Source organism: Globicephala melas, chromosome 7 (genome assembly GCF_963455315.2).
Source record: "Globicephala melas chromosome 7, mGloMel1.2, whole genome shotgun sequence".
Taxonomy (NCBI): Eukaryota; Metazoa; Chordata; class Mammalia; order Artiodactyla; family Delphinidae; genus Globicephala; species Globicephala melas.
In genome coordinates, this window is record NC_083320.1 from 112,910,070 (window position 1) to 112,921,738 (window position 11,669).

The following is an 11,669-nucleotide window of genomic DNA, read 5'->3' on the forward strand; positions in this document are numbered from 1 at the left end:
AAAACAAAAACTACCATAAGATCCAGCAATTCCACTAAACAGAAACACTAAATTCAAAGAATATATGCACCCCTGTGTTTATTGCAGCATTATTTACAATAGCCAAGATATGGAAGAAATTTAAGTGTTCATTGACAGATGAATGGATAAAAAAGATGTGGTGGTGGTATTAATGGACTATTACTCAGCCATTAAAAAGAATGAAATCTTGCCTTTTTCGACAACAGGGATGGATCCAGAGGATACTACGCTTAAGTGAAGTAAGTCAGACAGAGAAAGACAAAGACTGTATGATTTCACTTACATGTGGAATCAAAAAGCAAAACAAATGAAAACCAAAACAAACATACAAAACAGAAACTGAGTCACAGATACAGAGAACAACAGGTGGTCACCGGAGGGAAGAGGGATGGGGAATAAGTGACATAGGTGAGGGAGATCAAGAGGTACAAACTTCCAGTTACAAAATAAATGAGTCATGGGGAAGAAATGTACCCTATTGGGAACATAGGAATAATATTGTAATAAATTTGTATGGTGACATACGGTAACTAGAAATATCAAACCACTGTACTGTGCACATGGAACTAACATAGTGTTGTAGGTCAATTATACTTCAATTAACCTTTAAAACACGGGTTAATTTGCTCTTTTATGCTACCTGTTCGCAAAGAGATGAAAGTAAAGAGTTAGAGCTTCATCTCTAAATCAGTCACGTGTCCCTTCATAGTCTGTCTTATGAAGACCTGCACAATCCCTGCTACTTTATGGAAAGTCAAGAAATACATGTACATATATATTGAAAGAGTAATTCCATGTGCTATACATTCATTATATCAGAGGTGGCCTTGAATCTCAAAGTTAGAAATAATTTTCTACTTCCACATCCTCTGAAGTCCAAAGCTACAAAGAGCCAGAATTCCTAGTTCCAGTGGCGTTTTACAGATATGCCAAAGTCTTTGCTTATTTCTTCTGGAATAACAAATAACCCTAAATTCTCCTTTGCCAAACATCGTTTCAAGCCTGGAGGTAAGGTGTCCTTTACTGAGTAACTCCTATGGAAACTATGTCTATCTATTTGTAAATCTAAGTAAAGTGGGGTTAGAGATTCGCTTCTGGCATGATGGAGGAAGATGGCCTTCAGATCTTCTCCCCAAAAAGTAACTGTAAGTCTGGACAAGATTGCCAAAGACAACCATTTCAGCGCTCTGGATCAAGCACAGGTATACAAATGCAGTGTTTATCCATGAAAATAACCTCAGGTAAGAACAGTGTGAGTTTGAGGCATGTATGCCTAAAGCTATCTCCCTTCTCCCACCAGCTCCATCAGAGTGGTACTTCAGCCAGGGCTGGACAGCAAGTGAACACTAGCAGCTTTGCTGCCATTGTCTTAGTGGTGATCGCAGTGGCAAGTGAGTGGGGAAACCAGCAGTTGCAGACCTGAGTGTCGGGCAAGCAGTGGACCAGCAGAACAGTTGAGGGTTTATCAGGGAGCTCTTGGATGCAAGACAATGAAAGGGGGCTTGCTAAGCTCTCCACATGTCTTGGGTTGACTAGAAGCTGTGATGTGCACAGCAGAGACTGGAGTGGACCCAAGCCACCCACATCTTTGGCTGATGGAGACTGAGTTCATGTGCAGAGATGAGAGAGCCCACACAAAGTATAAGCCAGGACAGTCTTGAAAAGAGCTTAAGTAGGAATGTACTTCTCAGTCCACACACAAGTAAATCAGATTAACAACCAAAAATCATTTAATGTAATACACTATATCTTATGAACTGAACTATGTCCCCCTCAAATTTATATGTTGAAAATCGAACTCCTATTGTGATGGTATTTGGAGATGGGGCCTTTGGGAGGTAATCAGGTCACGAGGGTGGAGCAACTGGTCCAATGGGATAAGACCAGAGAGCTCTCTCTCTCTCCACCATGTGAGAAGGCAGCCACCTACAAGCCAGGAACAGTCCTTACCAGGAACCGAATTGGCCAGCACCTTGACCTAGACTCCCAGTCTCCAGAAGTGTGAGAAAATAAATTTGTTTTTTAAGTCACCAAAATACCAGCGTGTGGTATTTTGTTACGGCAACCTGAGCTGACTAAGACACATGAATAGGATTCAAGGCAAAAAAAGATATGATATCTCAAAGACACAGAAAAAAATTTGACAAAATCCAACACTCATTCATGGTAAAAACTTTCACCAAACTAGGAATACAAAGGAACATCCTCCTTCGACAATCCAATTTAAAAATGGTTAAAAGACTCGAATGAATATCACAGAGGCATACAAATGGCTAAAAAGCACATGAAAAAATGCTCAACATCGTTAGTCACTCAGGAAATGTAAATCAAACCATAGGAGACATTACTACCTACTCTCTAGGATGTCTACAATCAAAAAGACAAACTATAACAAGTGTTGGAAAGGATGTGGAGAAACTGGAACACTTAAACACTGTTAGTAGGAATATAAAATGATACAGCCACTTTGGGAAATAATTTTGCAGTTTTTTTAAAGGTTAAACCTAAGCTTACCATTTAAACCAGCCCTTCCACTCCTAGAAATCTACCAAGAAGCGTGAAGAAAGCTCATATGAGAATATACACAGCAGTTCATTACTCATACTAACCAAAAACTGGCAACAATCCAAATGTCATCCACTGGTGATTAAGCAAAATGTGGCCATATCCATACAATGGAATACCATTTAGTAATTAAAAGGAATAGAATATGGCCACATGCTACACATGGATGAACCTCAAAAACATCATGAAAGTAAAGCAGACACAAAAACTGGATATTGTACAATCTCATTTATATGAAATATCCAGAAGGGCAAATTTATACATACAGTAAGTAGATCAGTAGTTGTGTGGGGTTGGGGTGAGAGCAGGCATTGACTGCAAAAAAAACTGGGCTTGAGGAGAGCTTCTGGGGTGACGGAAATGTTTTAAAACTGGACTGTGGTTGCATAACTACGTATCTACTAAAAATCAGTGAACTGTACATTCAAAATGGAGGAATTTTATAGTAAGTTATATATCAATAAAGCTGAAAAAATGTGACGTTATTGCTGCACTACAAGAGATGTGTCAAAGATACCACAGCAAAGGAGAAAAGGGCAACCAACCAACTTTGCCTGTGTAAGTGGGGAAGAAGCCAAGGACAGAGAGGGACAGCAAGGCAGAAAGGAATACACAGATTTATTTCCTCAACAAATATCTATTGTCTACTCTGTTCTAGGTGCCTGAGAACACATCAGAAGCAAAGTCTACACCTGTAAAACTCCTATGTTAATGGGAAGATAGGAAATAAACAATAACAAACATGATAAACAAGGTAAAAGTACGTATAGACAATATTTGAATTTAACATTAAATGATGAGATTCCTCAGGCACAAGGGGAAGGGCAGGTACAGGACATAGGATGTGCCACAGAAGAACTAGGGTATGTGGTTTCACTGTGTTCAGTGAGCCCTGTGACTGGGGGTGTACAGAAAAATAACCAAAGATGGCAACAAAAAGGTCAAAGTAGGAATCAGAAGTGACACTCAATGTTTCATTTAATTATTCTGCACCACATAGGTATTTTCATTGGTACAGATGAAACTGAGATTAGGGCATTTGCCTGGCAAAATGATAGTAACAGTATGCACTGAAGATGGTCTTTATTGGACTAACAGTGCTTGGCACATAGTAAATGCCCTAAAAATGCTTGCCTTTATGTTTATTATTAATATTATGGTGTCATAGTGCTTAAATTATTAAGTTCTATAGTCTATCCAGAAAGCTATACAAAATGAATCAAGAAGAGATATAAAAAAAGATTTGCCTCCTTCTCTTTCAAAATGATCCTTGCAGGAACAGTACACAGAAGTGTATTTCTAATCCTTAGGGCATGGGTTCATAGCACTGCAGTTCTCTCCTCCAGAAATACCTTTATAGCCCTTCCTTAAATTTATGGACAGTTTTAAAAATTATCTCAAGCTTTCTTTCTTAGGCCACAAACTCAGTGCAGACAAAGGGAAAGTCTATCAATAACAGAATACTCCACAGAGGTTATTGTGAAGATTGAGTTAATATATGTACGCACTAAAGGGTTAACTCAGGAGCCCTGGGTTGCCCAAACCCTGAACATCTCAAAGATCTTCAGGACTGGCCCTTGACCGGCTCCTGAGATATCCTCTGAGCCCTTGGAATACCCTGCTAGTACAGTATATTTGTATGCCATTCTTTGGGCCACACTGTTATCAGCCTGACCAGACAGTTTATGATAACAATGTGACTTATGGTGAACGATTTTGTAGGCCTGAAGTCCTTGGTTTGACCTCTGGGAGTGCTGTAGATTGAGTAGCTAAGGTCAGCCACATGGGCAAGAAAATCCTGGACACCAAGAAAATCCTGGACACCAAGACTCAGGAGAGTTTCCCTAGTTTGCAACATTTTGTCACTGGGAGAGTTAAGTGCATCCCCATGCAAGTTCACTGGGAAGGGACACCTGGAAGCTTGTGCCTGGTTTCTCCCGGACCTCACCCCATGCCTTTTCCCTTTGCTCATTTTAAATCTGTATCCTTTCACTGTAATAAACCATAACAAAAAGGAGAGCAATTTTTTGGGGGGGAGCTCTGCGAATGCTTCCAGTGAATCATTGAGCCTAAAGGTGGTCTTGGGGACCCATGACAGAATATGGAAGTCCTTAGAAAAGCACCTGGCATCTAGTGAGCAATATATGGATAATTATTATTGCCAAGTGCAGAGAAGTCATTTAAAAGTTTAAGGATAGCCAGAGAGTGCTATTATTTCTGCCAATCTCTGATCTCAATTTCCATAGTAGGTTGGGGCTAAGATGATTATACAAGAACATACTTCTTTCATCACAAGCTTGAGACACACTGGATTTGATGGCAACACTTAAGTCAATTTCCAGGAGATTCTGGTTCTAGTTAGTAGACAATACTAAAACAGAATGAATGTTTAAATGTTAATAGAAACAGGCTGACAATAATCAGATTAGAAACAGTAAAATACAACAGAGATCTCACAATATAGCATACCTTGATTTCCTTTATGCTTGGAAGTGATGCATTTAGAAATTCCTCAGTTAATCTCTTCCAACTAGCAGCTTTGCTGAGATCAGAATGAATGATGAATTTTTCATAAATCCTAAAACGTTAAAAAAATATCAACCGGTAACTGTAAAACTATATTAACAAAAAGGTCTATATGAAAATTCATATATATCTGAACATGCACATATATATATACACACATATAAACTTACCCTTCTATTGTCTTTTCTACTTTGTGGCTGTTGACATCTAAGAAACGATGAAATCTAAATGAGAAAATGTAATTCTTATAACAATCTTGTCATATAGCTATGCAGATTAGTCTCACAACCATGCACATCTCTCCAACACCCTATCCTCAGCTATATGTTTCCAGTGAGTGCACCTCTCTCCCTGTATCACCTCTATCATTCATGCAAACCACCACTGAATCTGAGAGACTGCTCAAGCATTCATTCCATAGGACACAGGCTGTCCTGAGCTACCCAACCCTGTCCTCTGGCTCCTCTGTCTTTTCATAATGCCATGTGTCTAAGTCCAGCACAATACATTCTATAGCAGGGGTTCCTAACCTTTTTATGCCAGCGAAGCCCAGTGAATCCTAGGGACCCCTTCTCAGGGGTTAATTAATTATGGGGTATGATTAATGCTTTTAATCATAAAATGAAATACAAAAGAAGCCAAGCATAGTGAAATACAGTTGTGAAATATTTTTTTTACTTTTATTTTTTTTGCGGTATGCGGGCCTCTCACTGTTGTGGCCTCTCCCACTGCGGAGCACAGGCTCCGGACGTGCAGGCTCAGCAGCCATGGCTCACGGGCCCAGTCGCTCCGCGGCATGTGGGATCTTCCCGGACTGGGGCACGAACCCCCAGGGAAGCCCTATATTTTTATTTTTATTTATTTATTTGTGAAATATTTTTTTAAAGTTTGTGATGCAGTAAGAGACATATATCTTTGTTACAGCATTAAATAACAAAATCTAGCAGTGGGTTCATAACTATGTAACAGTAAATGACATTTAAAAATATCTGCAATAACTACAATATGGCAGTGAAATATGTGATTTCTGTTGGTGATACAGTCATATAATAAGTAACGGCCTGTTGCTTTCATTCATAGTTGAAGGAAATGCTACTTTTTAGTTAGAGATTAGTGTAATTTTTTTCTTGTCCAAATCCATAACATCTGAATTCTATCTTCAGGCCCTCAGGTTAAGAAGTCCTATTCTACATCATATGTAATTAATTTTTGTCTGTCTTACCGAAGGACAGAAGCTTTATTTTGCCTATCTATGAATTTCTAAGGCCTAGAATGTGGTCCGTTTTTTAAAAAACAAACATGAATTGTTCATTTTTCTGATGGATTAAAGCATCATGAAATTATAGTATAGCTCACTCAACTCTTGTTTTTCATCTTTTAGTATCAAAGCCACATAATCTGTACTTGAAGTAAATTATACTACTAAATAACATATCAAATTCTAACCCAGTAAATGGCTGACTGGAATACCACTTTACTTATAATAATTTAGTTTCTCAGTGTGCAAAAGTAGGTAATAACTGCTAATGTCTCTCTCAACTCTAAAATAATGTCTACTTACCTACTGTCATTTAGAAATAATAATATAAAAAATTATTTGAGATACAGCATTTAAATTTCTCTATTTATATCACCTATTCAGGCATTGTTATATTTATAAGTTACATTTAAGAACTGAGTATTTTATTTCAGAAACTTGGGGGGGCTGTTAGACTCATCTATTCTTATTATAAACCAGGTAGGCACTTTATGATCATTAAGGTTGATAATCAAGATTACAGATTTTGCAAAACTGTTTACTATTCAAGAAGATTTCTACTGAAATTAAACAGGTAGAATATTAACAATGACTAACATTCTTCTGATAATTTTTTAAAAATAATAATTTAATTACAGGTAATGATCAAAACAGTATCGTCTAATTTACATGTTCCATAAAGAAAAATGGGACCTCTGACTTCACCTAAGTACCTAAACTGAATAAATCTTTAAAAATTAATTACATGAAAAACTGTATTAGAAGTTGCATTAGGTGGCCTGGTGTACTCTATGCCAAGAACTGTTCTAGGTGCTGGAATAAGAACTGAACAAAACAGACGAAGATCCCTACCCTGGTGGAAGCTGTATTCTGCATGAAGGTGGGGGAGGAGACGACAAACAGTAACAACAGGTAAGTTATCCCATGTGTCATGCTACGCGTTTTGGAAAAAGAAAAAGAGCAGGGTAAAAGAGATCTGGAGTGGCCCAAGCAGGGAGGGAGAGTCAGCGAGAATACAGTTTTAAATTGGGTATGGCCATTATTTTGCTCTAAAACTTTACTCACCTATCCATTCAAAAAATTGTTTGATGGGGAGTGGCCCGCGCTAAGCGCAGTGGGCGGGGCAAGGAACTGGATAGACAGAAGAACCCTTCCCTAGGGGCGCACTTCTAAGACTGGAGGACGACCCCCACCAACCCACAACCCACTGTTCGAGCTTGCGTGTGTCACTGCGTCAGGGACCCAGAAGGCGCGAGGTCACCAAGCAGCTGGAGCGGCAAGGCGCGCTGGGGCTCTGCCGGTCGCGCCACGCGCCGCACACCTCGCCAGACCCCTTCCGTCCCCGGCTCCGGTGCCGCGCCCGCACCTGAAGTTGGACCAAGCGAAGTGCAAGGCGAGCTGGAAGTTGGGGTCCGCCTCGTCTTGGACGCCCGCCACAAGGCGGACGAGCTCGCGCACGTCGCGTTCTTGCCGTCGGTCCAGCCGGCTCCAAGACGGCGCCGGAGACGCCATACCTCCGGCGCTCCCGCAGTCCTTCGCCCGGTCGCGCCCGCTCTCGCGAGTGTTCGAGCGACCGCCTAGTTGAGCGAGGCTGCGGCCTGTCTCGCGAGAGTTCGCGCTGCAATCGCGTTGAGCCCTGGCTCTGATATTTGTTGGTGGCTTGTGTCTCACGTGGTTAAGTTTAGGAACGTTTTAAAAGGGGTAGACGTTATTAGTAGTTTTATTAATAATAGTCTCTGGCTAACCTTGGTTGATGGTTTAACTCCTAATGTTTTGAGAGCAGCCACTTCTCATTCGGTGTATCTGTTTGCACCTGGACTTTCAGGTACCATGATCCGTTAGTTGCCCATTCTTCTCTAAGCTTCAGTTTCTCCTAGAGGTGATCTCCAGTGATCTTTCGGTCCCTCTCTGCCTACAAGGGCCACAGTACATGGCCCACGCTCCGGCAGGTGTAAGGAAAGTGCGTTGTCCCCCACACAGGCCGAGTGCTACACCTCCTGCTCTTGCCAGTGACTCCCAGTGGCCAAAGGAGAATTTGGTAAACCTCGTTGGCCAGAGGTAATGTCTTTGCTGTTGTTCGTAATTAAAACTGTACTTTAAAACTGTTTCCGTTAAGAATTGCTCGTAACCATTCCAAGACTTGTTACATACAACTCTTTAATTTTTTCTTTTAGGGATCTATTGGGTTTTCATGTGGTTTATTACATTGCATTAGTAATGCAATGTAGTAAAAGATAGCTGATACACCACTGTCTCAGTCTGTTTGGGCTGCTGTAACAAAGTACCACATACTGGGTGGCTTATAAACAACAGAAACTTATTTCTCATAGTTCTGGAGCCTGGATTTTGAGATCAGGGTGCCAGCATGATTGGGTGAGGGCCCGCTTGCTGTAAGCTGACTTCTGGTTGTGTCCTCACATGGTGAAAGGGGTAAGGGAGCTCACTGGGGCCTCTTTTATAAGGGCACTAATTCCATTCTTGAGGGCTCCACCCTCCTTTTCTAATCACCTCCCGAATACCAGCATATTGGGCATTAGGATTTCAAATTATGAATTTTGAGGGGACACAAACAACTACCTAAAACATAGGCTGCACACAACTGCACAAATCCCACAAGAAGGCGAAAATCATAGCAGTAGAAATGATTCTGTGAAACGGAATTTATACTCTCTCCCTAGGCAGTCTTTTCTACTCCAGTCTCAACTATCATCTGTGTGTTTATAACTCTCAAATTTGTGTATGCAGCTCACATTTTCCTTAGCACTCCAAATCTATAATTGCTTATTGTACATCTCCAAAATCAAAGTATACATACACACTTACATGTGTCTTTCCTGCCTCCCTATGTAGCTGGTTGGTCTTGACCTCTGGAGGGATACTTAGAAAACTTTCCACACGGCGCTCCCAATGACTTGGACCCAGTAGGGACTGAGCTACTCTCCCAGGCCTCCCTGGCTGGCCTGGGCCAATGTTCCCATTCTGGAAGGGGAATTGGAAATTTTTTCTAGAGGTGCCTCTGATGACTGAGCCCCATTCAAAATACAGTTGGCCCCCAGATATCCTCTGTGGGCCTCAAAGGCTGGTCACCCACTCTGCAGGGGATGTGGAAACATTTTTGGAAAGAACATACAAAGACAGGATAGCAAACAGGCTGGGTGCACTGCCATGTGTCCCTTGCTGGCCCAGGCCAGTGCAGCCCTCCAGAATGGCCCTTGGATAAATTTTCTGGAAGTGCATTCAAAGAATAGGCCCCAGGCACCACTGCAGCCTGGCTAAGGGTGCCATCCCCATCCTCCTGTCCAGCCTGTCCCAATGTCCCCTTTGGAGGGACTTAGAGATATTTAAGGGGTGTTTCTGTCGAATGTGCCATATATGGGACTGTGCCAGTCTAGGGATGCCTACCACAGATCTACATGCCCAGCCAAGTTGGACTGGCTTTTAGAGGGAACTTACAAAAATTTGGGGGAGGTCCAATGCCCTTCCCTTCAACCATGGCCAGCCTGAGGTGATGCCCACCTCTGTAGGTGAAATTGGAAATGTTTGGGGGAGATATAGCCAGTGACCAGGACTGATGCAGGATTGTGGTCAGAGTGCCCTCCCCAGGCCTGTCTGTACTAATGGGGCTGGTCCTGGCCTTGGAAGGGCAATTAGAAACTTTGGGGGTGGGAATCCCAATACCAGGACCTATCCAGGCTCCTTCTTCAGGCCTCCCTGGCCTGCCCAGGCCTTTCCACACCAGAGAGAGGCTTAGAAATGTTTTGAGGTATCTCCAAGGACCAGTCACCAGGCAGGAGCACAGCCAGGGCCAAGGTGCCTCTGCAGCCTCCAGGCTTGTCTTGGTGATGACCCCCCTCAAGAGGGAGACATCAATATCTTCAGAATGTGCACCCACCTTTTAGTCTCCAAGTGGGACCATGGCCAGAACTGGGGTGCCCCCTGTGGCCTCCCTGTTGACCTGGGCTGGTACCTGACTCTGAATGAAAAGGGTGCCTCCCCAAAACGTTTCTCAATCCCCCTCCAGTGGCTGAGATGTGAACGGCCTGCCAGGGAGGCCTGGGGAGGGCTCTGGGCTCTGCCACAGTCCCACAAAGGCCCGGCTGTCAGCAGCACGCACCTGAGTGTTCCTAGCCCCGCTCTGGCCGAGACTGGCCCGAGCCAGATGGGAAGCAGGGGAGGGCAGCGTGGACACAGCTCTGGTCCTGCATGGGCCCAAGTCATTGGTGTGCCTCCAAAAACATTTCCAAGTTCCCCTCAAAGGGTGGGTGTGTGCCACCATGAGCCTGCCAGGGAGGTCTGAGAGGGCACTAAGGGTCAGGCCCTGGTCCTGTGTGGGTCTGGTCATTGGATGGCCTCTGGATGTTCACCTCTGAAGGACGTGGGCACTGGCCCAGGTCAGCAAGGGCTGCCCAGGGAGAGTAATGTGTGAGGTCCAGTTTTTGATATGCCCCCAGAAAATTTTATGTCCCACTTTGGTGGCGAACACCAGCCTGTGACCGACATGGAGGCTCCAAGAGGGAGTCTTCATCTCAGCTGTTGTTTCTGTATCCCCCTTACAAATGGGGATTGGTCTGAGCTGGCCAGAGAGGCCCCTGGAAGGGTGCCTTATGGGGCCCAGTCGTAGAAGGCACTCCTAAAACATTCCTAAGACCCATTCCAGTGATGGGGAGCCAGTGAGAATCAAGAAGGACGTGCCCAGGCCTGGTGGTATCCCGTGTGGGCCTGGTCGTTTCATGCAGCCCCCCAAATGTTTTCATGTCCCGACCAGAGAAGGGGGCACTGCAGGCAGGTCAGATGCACCCTGAGATCCCACCGAGACTCCATGAGGTCCTCTGTAGGGCAGGTCACTGGAGGCGGCACCCAACCACTTTCCTAATCTCTCATCAGTGGTGGAGACTGGCCTGGGATGGCCAGGGAGCCCCACGGAGTGTCCTGAGCATGGTCAGGCATGGGCCCTGGTCAACAGTGGAAAATGTCTCCAAGTCTTCTCTGTGTGTAGCACTGGGTAGGGATGCCATGGGATGGTACTGGGGCCTAGACACAGTCCTGCGTGGGGCCTGGTTACCACATGTGTCTGTTGAAATTTTTACCAAGTCCCTTTTGGAGTCAGAGACTGATCTGGGTTGGACAGGGAGGCCCAGTGATAGCACCGTCCTGACCACAGTCCTAGGTGTGGCTCAGTGGTCAGATGTGCCTCCAGAGACACACAGAGATGTGTGTCTCTGGAGTGGCCAGCCAGAGATGCCTGTGGAGGGGCAGATGGTCTAGCCACAGTCCCGCATGGGCCCCTGTCATCACACGC

General features: G+C 43.9%; 1 protein-coding gene across 4 annotated transcripts in view; it reads right to left on the minus strand.

Annotated features, from left to right (window-relative positions):
* Positions 1-7,916, minus strand: part of TUBGCP5 (tubulin gamma complex component 5) — a 55,504-nt gene extending 47,588 nt beyond the window's left edge. For 3 of the 4 annotated variants that reach the window (XR_009564656.2, XM_060302607.1, XM_030840444.2), the window contains exons 1-3: positions 7,737-7,916; positions 5,283-5,336; positions 5,056-5,164 (exon numbers count right to left, since the gene is read on the minus strand). Coding sequence is in view for 2 of the 4 variants with exons in the window: in XM_060302607.1 (XP_060158590.1) it covers positions 5,056-5,164; positions 5,283-5,336; positions 7,737-7,882 (309 nt within the window). In the remaining 2 variants the exon portion in view is untranslated. The remainder of the gene's footprint in view (positions 1-5,055; positions 5,165-5,282; positions 5,337-7,736) is intronic. The other variant, XM_030840449.2, reaches the window with a different exon arrangement.
* Between the last annotated feature and the right edge of the window lie 3,753 nt (positions 7,917-11,669).